The sequence below is a fragment of the Oryx dammah genome, unplaced genomic scaffold, assembly GCF_014754425.2.
Source record: "Oryx dammah isolate SB20612 unplaced genomic scaffold, SCBI_Odam_1.1 HiC_scaffold_26, whole genome shotgun sequence".
Taxonomy (NCBI): domain Eukaryota; kingdom Metazoa; phylum Chordata; class Mammalia; order Artiodactyla; family Bovidae; genus Oryx; species Oryx dammah.
Window position 1 is genome coordinate 59,328,298 of NW_024070210.1, and position 12,770 is coordinate 59,341,067.

Consider the following 12,770-nt stretch of genomic DNA (forward strand, 5'->3'; position numbering starts at 1 on the left):
TTTGATTTCCTTGTAATCCAGGGGACTCTCCAGAGTCTTCTCCAGCACCACAGTTCAAAAGCATCAGTTCTTTGGTGCTCAGCCTTCTTTATGGCCACCTCTCACATCCGTACATATCTACTGGAAAAACCACAGCTTTAACTATATGGACCTTTGTCGGCAAAGTAATGTCTCCGCTTTTTAATACGTTGTCTAGGTTTGTCATAGTTTTCCTTCCAAGGAGCAAGTGTCTTTTAATTTCATGACTTCAGTCACCATCTGCAGTGATTTTGGAGCCCAAGAAAGTAAAATCTGTCAATGTTTCCACTGTTTCTGTTTCTATTTGCTATGAAGTGATTGGACTGGATGCCATGATCTTACTTTTTAAATATTGAATTTTAAGCCCTCTTTTCCACTCTCCTCTATGACCTTCATCAAGAGACTCTTTCTTTCCTCTTCAATTTCTGCCATTTATCATCTGTATATCTGAGGTTCTGAGGTTATAGATATTTCTCTCGGCAATCTGTTTTTTTAGTCGTGGCAATCTTGATTCCAACTTGTGATTCACCCAATCTGATATTTTGCATGATGTACTCTGCATAGAAGTTAAATTAGCAGAGTGACAGTATACAGCCTTGACGTACTCTTTTCCCAGCTTGGAACTAGTCTGTTGCTCCATGTCCGGTTCTAACTGTTTCTTCTTGACCTGCATACAGGTTTCTTAGGAGACAGGAAAGGTGGTCTGGTTTTCCCATCTCTTTAAGATTTTCCACAGTTTATTGTGATCCCAACAGTCAAAGGCTTTAGTGTAGTGAGTGAAGCAGAAATAGATGTTTTTCTGGAATTCCTTTGCTTTCTCTGTGACCCAATGAATGCTGGCAGTTTGGTCTCTGGTTCCTTTGCCTTTTCTAAATCCAGCTTGTACATCTGGAAGTTCACGGTTCACGTACTGCTAAAGGTGGTGTGCAAATGCAAGAGACCCAGCAGATATGGGTTTGATCTCTGGGTCAGGAAGATCCCCTATAGGAGGGCATGGGAATCCACTCCAGTATTTTTGCCTGGAGAATCCTGTGGACAGAGGAGCCTGGCAGTCTAAAGTCCATGGGGTCACAGAGTTAGACATGACGGAAGTGACTTCACATGCATGCAAAGCCTAGCTTTACCTGTGTATAATCTCTAATGTAGTGTTGAATAGAAGTAGTCAAAGTAGATATCCTTGTGTTCCTGATTTTAGAGAGAAAGCATTCAATCTTTCACTATTAAGTATAATGACAGCTGTGGGTTTTTTTTTTTTTTAAGATGTCCTTTACCAGACTGAGGAAATTCCTTTCTACCTGTATTGTGTGAGTGTTTTTAATCATGAAATGGAGAAGGGAATGGCAGTCCACTGCAGTGTTCTTGCCTGGAGAATCCCATGGATGGAGAGGCCTGGTGGGCTGCAGTCCATGGGGTCACACAGAGTCCGACACAAGTGAAGCGACTTAGCACAACACAATCACAAAAACGTGTTGGATTTTCTCAAATGCGTTTTCCACTTTTGTTGAGGCAGTCATGTGGTTTTTGTCCTTTATTCTATTAACATGAATTTATTACATTCACTGACTTTTGGATGTTTAGTAGGCCTTGCATTCATGCAGTGAATCTCACTTGATCTTGATATATAATTCTTTTTATATGTTGCCACATTCAGTTTACTAATATTTTGTTCAGAATTTTTGTATCAATATTCATAAGGGATGTTGATATGCAGTTTTTGTTTTCTTTTGATATCTTTGTCTTGTTTGACTGTTAACTGATCTTGTTGAATTAGGAAATGTTCCTGTTTCTGTTTTTTGGGAGATTTTGTGAAGAATTGGTACTAATTCTTCTTTAAATACTTGGTAGCATTCATGAGGTCTGAGCTGTTAAAAGTTATTAATTCTGTTTCTTTAGTTGTTATAGGTCTTTTCACATATTCTTTTTCTTCTTGAGTCAGTTTCACAAGTTGTGTCTTTCTATGAGTTTTCCCATTTCATATGAATTATCTAATTTGTTGGCTTATAGTTGTTCATAGTATTTCCTTATAACTCCTCTCCATGTAATTTTTAAGAATAAAAATTCATTGTTGCCCTTAAAAATGCTATGAAGAATTTTTTAATGATGTGGGAAAATGGTCTTGACATACTATTAAGCAAAAAAAAAAGCAAAATGTAGAAGCATATTTACAGTTTTTATGGTTGCATTATGAGGGTTTGTTTGTTACAAAATACTAGTAAACTGAATGTGGCAACATATAAAAAGAATTATATATCAAGGTCAAGTGAGATTCACTGCATGAATGCAAGGCCTACTAAACATCCAATGCTTTAAGCCAAAGGAACCGACCATCATCCACTGAACACCTTTGAGAAACATAGCAGGCCCCATTCCTGCCCATACGATGATTTTGAGCTCTGTAACACCTGCTTCTTTCTGGAGCCTTGAATACTACTTCATATTCCCTCTTCACATCAAATCATGTCGTTGCTTTTAACCTACTCAGCTCAGCTCTAGGGATTACTTTACAGATTGCTGCTTCCAGCAGCAATGTCAGTGTGACTTAATAACCTGATTTCATAGTTTTCCTGGTTCAGTCACTTATTTGAGCCTTTGCCCATCTCCAACTTCTTTGTTTTAAATCAAGTTTGATGTCCTTTTATTTCTTTAAATTGAAGTATGATTAACATGTAAGAATTTTTTTCCTTGTGATGATGGACTTTAAAAAGATATAATATGATCCTTTAAAAAATATTGTATTTATTTATTTTTAGCTGGTTCTTTGTTGCTTCACGCAGGCTTTCTCTAGTTGCAAAGAGCGGGCTCCTCTCTAGTTGTGGTGCACATGCCTTGTGTGGTGGTTTTTCCTGATGCAAGGCACGGGCTCTCGAGTGCACTGGCTTCAGTAGTTGTGTATGGGCTTAGTTGCCCCTCGCATGTGGAATTTTTCCAGAGCAGAGGTTGAACCCATGTCCTCTGCATTGGCAGGTAGATTTTTAGCCACTGGATCACCAGGGAAGTCCATAATGAGGACTTTTAAGATCTACTTTCTGAGCAACTTTCAAATATGCAATTACTAACTATACTCAATTGCTACCTATAAAGACACAATTACTAACTATAGTCACCATGCTGTATATTACATCCCTGTAACTTACTTACTTTGTATATGGAAGTCTGTACAGAGTTTGTAAAGGGTTCTTGATATATTCGGCATATTAGATCCTTATCAGTGGCATGATTTACAAATATTTTCTCTCGTTCAGTGCATTATCTTTTTACTTTCTTGATAGTGCCGTCTGATTCCACATCTGTTTTTAAGGTTAAGTATTTGTTGATTTAGATAACCTTTACACTTTAATTAAAAGTATTACTTCATGGGCTGTGATTGACTCCTTGCTATGAAATAGTGATTTTTGAATTCAAATGTACTTGTGAATATCATCTGTGTTTTCCTTTGCTGGTAACTGTTAAGTAAGAAAGAAACTACCTCAAACAGATACTTTGCCCAGAAATAAATATTAATAGAAAAGGAATCTTGAGTAAAGTTGTTGAATTTTGTTTTCCTCCACTATGACAGAATGCATTAGTAAATACTTTGAAATGTACTTTATTCCAGAAAATAGTTTTCTGTTAGTGATATCCCATTATACTGAATACTTCCTATCACTCTGATATTCTGTTTTTTTTTTTTTTTTTTTTAATTTAAAGACAAAACAAGCTGTGCTTCGTTCCCCTCTGGGATTGAAACAGTGATGAGGATACGTATGGCCAAGACGCACATAGCAACTGTGATGGCAGATGTGAAAATTGAGGCTACGCCTCACCTTTGTTTTAATGCAGTCTAAAGACAAATATTTTTGGTGGAGGAGGAGTGAAGTCATGGAGAAAGGGAGAAGTAGATACATGAAGCAAAAAGCAGTTTTAGAAACTCAACCCAGTTTGAATCATACAAAAATTTATGATTTTCTATTGACTTTATCTTTCATAGCTGATGATATGTTTAACTTCATTCATATTCTTTATGTTTTTTCTTTTTAAGCTTATAGTGGCTGTTGAACAAGAAGAAATTCCCAGACTTCAGGCCCTGTATGAGAGAGGCCTGCAGAATGGTGTCCAGGGCCTGAGGCTGATCCAGCAGGAGGACATAAAAAAGAAGGAGCCATATTGTAGGGTAAGTGATTCCCTAACCCCACACACATGCTCACAGGGATATTTTCAGTTGGGGCTCAGTCCCTGTGACATGGAGGCTGGGGGTGAGCCTATAGGAAGCAGGAATCCTAGAAACAGATAATCTTGTCACAGGAGCGTTGAGGTGACAGACACAGGAGGGCGTTGCCACAAACTCTGGATGCTCATTTCTTCTTCCCTATGAGAAATTACCAGGTCCAAAGAACACATGCAAAGGCAAGAGAGGTCTGAGGCCCTATGACGTGTTGGGAAAGCACTGAGCGGTGAGGTGTAGTTGGGTCGTAGGGTGTGTAGTGGGAGATAACAGATGGGATTGGAAAGGCAGAAGTAGCCCACACAAAGGGCCTGATATTCATGCTGATACTTTGAAGTGTATCCAGTAGACATGGGTAGCCACTGAAATTTTTGAGGATGGTGGCTGCAGAATCTGGTCTGCTTCAGGAGGGTGTGAAGGGTAGGTTATAGAGTATCTGACTTAAAATATGCTATGGGGAAAACCAGATCTTTGTGATGGAGACTTGACTATATATATATAATAATTACTCTGCTTATCAACTTTCCTTGATAGCCTTTTAGAGGCTACTGTCCAATTCCCCTTGGAGAAGGAAATGGCAACCCACTCCAGTACTCTTGCCTGGAAAATTCCATGGATGGAGGAGCCTGGTAGGCTGCAGTCCATGGGGTCACAAAGAGACAGACACGACTGAGCAACTTCAATGTCAATGTCAATGTCCAATTCCCACTCCACCAACTGTTACAGTGAATTGCTATATCTCCTGTTTTCCATTCCTCACGGTTTTTTTTTTTTTAAGTTTTATTGGAATATAGTTGATTTACAGTGTTGTGTTAGTTTCAGGTGTACATCAAAGTGAATTAGTTATAATATACACATATCCACTCTTTTTTAGATTCTTTTCCCCTATAGGCCATTACAGAGTATTGAGTGGAGTTCCCTGTGCTATACAGTAGGTCCTTATTGTTGTTGTTGTTTAATCACTAAGTCATGTCTGACTCTTTTGCAGCCCCATGGACTGTAACCCGCCAGGCTCCTCTGTCCATGGAATTTTCCCAGCAAGTATATTGGAGTGGGTGGCCATTTCCTTCTGCAGGGGATCTTCCCAAAATATGTGTGTGTATATATATATACACAATAAAATAGATAAAAGTACATATATGTATATAGCCCAAATTGTGCATGCATATATGTATAATATATACACAATAATAGTATATGTGTATATATATATATATATATATATATATATGCAATATGTAAAAGTAGGTAACTAATAAAGACCTATGGGCTTTCCCAGTGGCTCAGCGGGAAAGAATCCTCCTGTAGTGCAGGAGACGTGGATTCCATCCCTGGGTCAGGAAGATCCCCTGGAGGAGGGCATGGCAACACACCCCATTACTCTGGTTGGGAAAATCCTGTGGAGAGAGGAGACTGGTGGGGCACTGTTCATGGGGTTGCAAAAGAGTTGAACATGACTGAAGCAACTAACCACCACCATGTATCTATTTTGTCTATTTTATTTGTTTATATATTTTATATGTATATATATTTTAATATATACAGTAGTGTGTATATATCAATCCCGATTTATCCACCCCCGCTTACCCCCTGGTAACCATAGGTTTGCTTTCTGCATCTGTCCCCAGTGTTTTAATGACATTATACAATATTTGGATTCTGGGTACCTATCTTAGTGAGTATGACCTTGAACTCACTGTCAGGCGATGCTTATCAAAAGCTCGCTTTAGAGAAACACTTTTAAAGAAGAGAGCCTAGATGATCATTCATTCTTCTACGTCTCTCCAGACCACCAGCTTGCGGTACAGCTATACTGTAGTGTTTTTTCCTCCCCACCTACTCCTTGACCCCAGATAACTCTCCTTGAGTTGTGTTTTGGTGTTTTGGCATCAGCCTATGGAGAAAATCTCTAAGGCCTCTACTGTGAGAAGATAGGTTCACTGTTGAATAGCATCTTTTTGAGAACAGTCAGGAGAAATTTCTCTCAGACCCCAGTTTTAAGTCTAATTTTTTCTTCCTGAGCAGTTTCTGTCTATGGACTCTATAGCTGATTGCATTCTCCTGTTTGCCTTGATCCCAAACAGGACACATTTGTGCCCCATGCTTGCCAAGTAGCTAAAGCCTTAAGCATACATTTTCATTTTTATGCACTAATTTCACTCTTTGTTTCATCTTGTCTTTTCATCTCTGTATTCTGTATGCTCTTATTTTTTGGAACTTGTTATTGAATCCTAGCATATCAGTACATTCAAAATCGTCAACTTGTGATCAGCATCCAGATCAACAAACAGAACATTATCTGCTTCATTTTGGTTGCTTAATTCACTTATTGATTCTAACAGTTTATCTATGAATTCTTTTTTTTTTTTTTTTTGGCCATTTTGCATGGCACATAGGATCTTAGTTCCTCAACCAGGGATAGAACCTGTACCCCCTGTGGTGAAAGCATGGATTCTTAACCACTGGACTGCTATGGAAGTCCTAATTCTTCTGTATTTTCTATATACAATTATATTATCTGCAAATAATAACTTCCAATCCATATACTTGTCTGGTTTAAAATTTCATGCTAGTATATATTGTTTTGTATGTATTTTTGTTTGTTTTTTACAAGCTGCTTTAAATCCTTTTACACAAAGACAATATAGAATTAATTTTTCTTAAGTTATCTTTAGTTGTGCAGTTAAGGTTGGTTCAAAATATCTGATTTTCTTAAGTAGTATAAAATTCCCAAGAGATTGGTAGTACCTAGAAATCCAGATAGTGTTGAATGAGTTCTTCTTGCAGAGAAGGTCATAGCATCTTCGACTCTCACATACTTCACCTCTCTCTCTGTTTGGACTCAGGATAGTAAGAGTGTTTTCCTTGTGGGAGCAGATCTTCTCCATTTTCCTCTCCCCATATAGTTCTTATTTCTCTGAGATGATGAATGAATGAATGATTTTTTTAATAAAAAGACGCATTCATTGAATATCTGATTTTGTCTATTTTCTTCCGGCTTTGAGCAAATGCTACATGGGTCTTAAGCCAGGATCAGCAAACTGTGGCTCATGTGGGCCAAGCCCACAACCTGTTGTTAATGACCTACTAAGCTGTTTTAAATGGTTGAGAAAAATTAAAAGAATAATATTTTGTGACAGTGAAAATTATATGAAACGAAATTTCTGTGTCACACAAATAAATTTTTAGTGGCATACAACCATACTTAATCATTTATGTGTTGTCTTTGGCTGCTTTTGTGCCAAACAGCCAACTTGAGTAGTTGGAACCTTAAGCTTGACGTGGACAAAAATATTTACTATCAGGCCCTTTACAGAAAAAATTACCAGCTCCTGATCTAAACAGTAGGGAGCCGCTGAAGGATTTTGGCAGGAAAATGATATGCAAACTGTGTTAATTAAGGAAAAGTTAATCAAACTCTGGTACATAGGATGAAACTGGTTTTGGGAGAGAGGGGAGCCTTGAAGTGGGAGGTCAGAACCATTTATATATTTATTTTTGGAAGTACCTTTACTCACTATGACACCACCAACACTACCTATTATAGTTATTTTTAGAATCAGTTCAGTTCAGTCGCTCAGTTGTGTCCAACTCTGTGACCCATGAACTGCAGCATGTGAGGCTTCCCTGTCCATCACCAACTCCCAGAGCTTCCTCAAACTCATGTTCATTGAGTTGGTGATGCCAGTCAACCATCTCATCCTCTGTTGTCCCCTATTTTTAGAAAACCTGATTCCTTTCTGCTGGGCTTCCCTGGTGGCTCAGATGGTGAAGAATCTGCATGCGATACAGGAGACCCGGGTTTGATCCCTGGGTCAGGAAGATCCCCTAGAGAAGGAAATGGAAACCCACTCCAGTACTTTGCCTGGAGAATTTTATGGACAGAGGAGCCTGGCAGGCTAAAATCCATGGGGTCTGAATGAGTGGGACACAACTGAGCAACTAGCATTACTACTACTGTATGTCATAGGTCAGTAATTTCTAGACTTAAGGCAGTTTTGACATACTATTCTTTATCTCACTGTATTTTCTCTTTTTTTTTTTTTCCCATAAAATGGGATCTGATATAAGATGAGCAGCAGTTTGTGGTGGCTGAGAAGTCAGACAGACATAAATTTAAATCGCATGTCTGCCTATTTAACAGCTGTTTACCTTAAGTTAAAATTTTTCTAAACCTCAGACTCCTTGTTTGTAAAATGGAGGTTGTTCTGAGAATTAAATACAATAATACATGTAAAGCATCCGGGATATATTAATCCTCAAGAAGTGATGGTTGTTATTTTGTGCTTTATATGAGCAGTAATTCTGGTGAATTAAAACTGATTTTTTTGAGATACTTGGGTACTTTTGGAGAAAGCAATGGCACCCCACTCCAGTAGTCTTGCCTGGAAAATCCCATGGAGGGAGGAGCCTGGTAGGCTGCAGTCAGTGGGGTCACTAAGAGTCGGACATGACTGAGCAACTTCACTTTGACTTTTCACTTTCATGCATTGGAGAAGGAAATGGCAACCCACTCCAGTATTCTTGCCTGGAAAATCCCAGGGACAGGGGAGCCTGGTGGGCTGCCATCTATGGGGTCACACAGAGTCGGACACAATTGAAGCGACTTAGCAGCAAGTACTTTTCGTGACCTCTGATAACTTTTTTATGTTCTTTTTCTCCTGGTTTACATTTTCCCTTTTTCCTAATACTTTGCTTGCAACTCATTATTTTATTCTGTTTATTTCCTTTAAGCCATGTCAATCCCTCTGTAGAATAAAATAGGCTATTTCAAAACATCGTTGAGAGATCCTAGGATATCTTCAAACTAGGGTTGTGAGTAACTCATATAAAAGCTCATTTTAGTCAGTTGGGGCTGCTGCAACAAAGTGTGTGCTCAGTCGTGTCTGACTGTTTGCAACCCTATAGACTGTAGCCCACCAGCCTCCTCTGTTCATGGAGTTTTCCAGGCAAGAACTCTGGAGTGGGTTGCCACTTCCTACTCCAGGGGATTTCCCGACCCAGGGATTCAGCCCTCTTCTCTGTGTCTCTTATGTTGGCAGGCAGATTCTTTACCACTAGTGCCATCTAGAAAGTGGACCAGTTAGCTTGTAAGTGTCAGGTATTTATTTCTCATAGTTCTAGAGGTTAGAAGTCTGAGATCAAGGCTCTGAAAGATTTGATCTGGTGAGGACCCACTTCCTGGTTCATAGAGCATCTTCTAGCTGTGTTCTCACAATATTAAGGGGTGACGGAGCTCTCTGGAGTCTCTTTTATAAAGCCACTAATCCCATTCATGAAGGCTCCATCCTTATTACCTAATCACTTCCCAAATTCCCATCTCCACGTACTGTCCCATTGGTCATTAGGTTTCAGTCTGTGAATTTTGGAGGCCCACAGACATTCAGTCTGTAGCAGAACTGGTGGTGTATACTAATGCCATACTTAAAAAAATATTAGTATGAAAGGGATTAGGGAGCTATACACATATGGGGGCAGGAAGTATTCAGTTCAGTTCAGTTCATTCGCTCAGTTGTGTCCAGTTCAGTTCATTCACTCAATTGTGTCCAACTCTTTACGATCCCCATGAATTGCAGCACGCCAGGCCTCCCTGTCCATCACCAACTCCTGGAGCTCACTCAGACTCATGTCCATCGAGTCAGTGATGCCATCCTATACGGGAAATCTCTGTTCCTTCTGCTCAGTTTTCCTGTGAACCTAAAACTGCTCTAAAAAATCAAATCTACTAAAAAAATGAAATTAAACTTGCTTCCCATCTCTTATCTATACAGTGCTTTACAAGAATTATTGAGTGCTTCCTGACTATAAAACAGCTAAACTTGTTTCTGTTTTATTGTTTTGTGTGATTTTGATAATGTTTGGTTGTGAAACTAAGATGTCAGAATCTCACTGATGTGTATCAAGTATTACCTGGCATTTGAGAATAAAACAATTTATAACCTCCCCCAGAGAGGCATGCTAATTTTTAACGTGTGTTTCTGTTTTTATGTTCTATCAAGAAACTGCTTCAGACTTTAAGATTAGTGTAAAAAATAAATAAAAAGATATATGAGCCCCTGACCCCACTGTGGATTTGGTCATGATGTAGAAACAATATTAACTCTGGAGTTTGGGAAACAAAGTTTTTGATTTCATGATGGTACTGAAATCTTGGGAATTTGGAAGATTCCAGCTAGTCAGCTGAAACAACAGTCATCTGTTGTGTGTCTGATAACTTTAGAAATTGGAGAAAAAATAGAAAAAGAAGGACCCATGGTTCTTTATATCATGCCTTACTGTTCAGAACAAAACAAAACAGCATTTTGTACATCATAAAGATTAGGGATGAGTCTGGATATTGTTCTGTGCCCCTGACCATGTGATCCTCACATTTCTCAGAATGAGGTAGATGAAGTATGTATATATAGATAATCAAGTTAATTTGATCAACATTTTCTTCTTTACTGTGTGCCCAGCACTACAGTGGGTACTGCAGATGTGAAGGCAAGACATTGCCATGATCCTGAAAGAAGTTAGAGTGTAGCAGAAGATAATTTTAATAGAGTGAGAAGTATTATCACTATACTACTGATACTCTGTCTTGTACCAAGATAAGGGAGAGCTTTTAGTTTAATCCGAGAGTCTAGAAAAGTCTTCTCAGAGGTGAGCCCTCCGCTTGAAAGATGAATAAGTAGTGTAACTTCTAAGAGAGGTGTATGTTACCCTTCCCTGAGGCCTCTGCAGTAGTGATCTACTTTACAGAAGGCCACATTATGGTTATCAATGTCTAGACATTTTTAGGGGTGGCAATATATAGTGGAAAGTATACTTCAGTTTTTCATAAAGGTGTCTTGAGTAAATGTCTCCCTTTTCCCCCAAATTCACGACCACTACCAGGAATGGGTGGCAGAATTTCCATGGTATAGAGTCTCTTTCTTCCAGGCCCTCCAGAATGAAATAGTTTGTCAGGGGAACTCTGAAAGGGTTTCTTGTATGAGATCTCTTTAAGAAGAAAATGAAGTGCCCCTAGTGGGCGTATCTGAGAAAGTTTGAAACTGCATCTGTAAACTTTGAAGGATGGCTCTTGACAGTGCTCTCTATGCCTCTCTATCCTGACTGCTTTCTCTGACCTTAGCTGTGCTGATCCAACTGCCTTACTTTAACGCTATTGGTCAATCACATATTCCTCTAGCCTCCTGACTGACTTCCAACTCTTAGCTTTCCCTGACCCACTTGCCTGGTTCTTTTCCAACCACCTGACCTACCACGATATCAGATTTCAAGCTCTGACCTGGTGACCTGGTCAGCGCACGTGCAGTCTGCTGGTTGGCAGACAGCCAGCCTGTCTCCTAACCCCTCCCTAGGCCAGAGTGTCAGCAGCTTGGCAGCAGTGATTTGTTCCACCTTCCCTCTCATCCACATTCAGGCAAGGCACACCAACATCTCAGGAGGAGGATCAGAGCCAAGACCAGAAAGGGAAGGAAGAAGGAAACCTGTTAGGAAGGGTAAAATTTGGTATATGTTTAAAGATAGCCCTCAAAAGTTCATTCAGTCAGTAAATATTTGAGTGCCTTCTGTGTGTGTCAGGCATGTGCTGGATTAGAGGAGCAGAAGATGAATAAGGAGGATATTTGGGATGATAAAAAAAGATTGATACGAAGCACTTGTACACATATTATTTTATCCCTCTGTTATCATACTTATCACATAGTTTTATGCTATATAAGAAAGTTTTTGTGACTAAACTCTTAGTATTATCTTAAATTAGCTTCCAAGGTTATTGTATCCCAAATACTATTTGTAGGTTGAAGTTGAATTCTACTTATTGGACCTGTGAATTTAGGAATTTCAGGCAATAGAAGTTCTAGTGTAAAATCTTACATGTGTCTACTGTGTTGAAATAGAAGGAATGATTTCCTGTTCTTGGCAAATGCTCTCAAATTCTGGAAGCAAGACTGTCAGGAGAATGATGAATTTTGCCACATGTTAGGTTCAGCTTGTGAAAGAGCCTGAGATTGTGAGCCTTCGCTTTTAGTGCCATCTGACCATTTGGAAACATGGGTCAGGGTTCCCTGACCAATGTGGCAAAATCAAAAGCTTTTAAAGGCCAGACAGGTAAATGCGCTGGGCTGGGGTGGAGCAGAGAGTACAGATGAGATATTTAATATTATCAGATGTCATTTTAAAACTGTAACAGCAGTGCAGTGCTGCCCAGGAGGATGGCAGCACTTAAGTCACACTCAACTTCTGGGCTTTAGTTATCCTGGGAACCAGTCTGCCCTCTTAGGGGAAATTGATTGAGAGAACTGATGTACTCTTATATACAAAAAGGCAACAGAAAATGGTGCCATTTCCAAGCACTTACCAAAATGTAGTCAATATTTAGTGTGTGAAATTCTACTCATATCTTTTTCTTCACAATTAGAAAAGGCCTATGCACATTGAATACTTATTCTGAAAAATTAGATATGTATGGTTGTAGATCATTCATTTATAAACATGTTTTGAGTGGCAACTGACACACACAAACACACACACACACTCCAACATAGCAATTAAATACCCAGGCTAT

General features: G+C 39.1%; 1 protein-coding gene across 2 annotated transcripts in view; it reads left to right on the forward strand.

Moving 5' to 3' along the window:
• The window catches only part of L2HGDH (L-2-hydroxyglutarate dehydrogenase), a 50,504-nt gene that overhangs the window by 13,638 nt on the left and 24,096 nt on the right, over positions 1-12,770 (forward strand). For both annotated transcript variants that reach the window (XM_040226791.1, XM_040226792.1), the window contains exon 4: positions 4,037-4,168. In XM_040226791.1, coding sequence (XP_040082725.1) covers positions 4,037-4,168 — 132 coding nt within the window. The remainder of the gene's footprint in view (positions 1-4,036; positions 4,169-12,770) is intronic.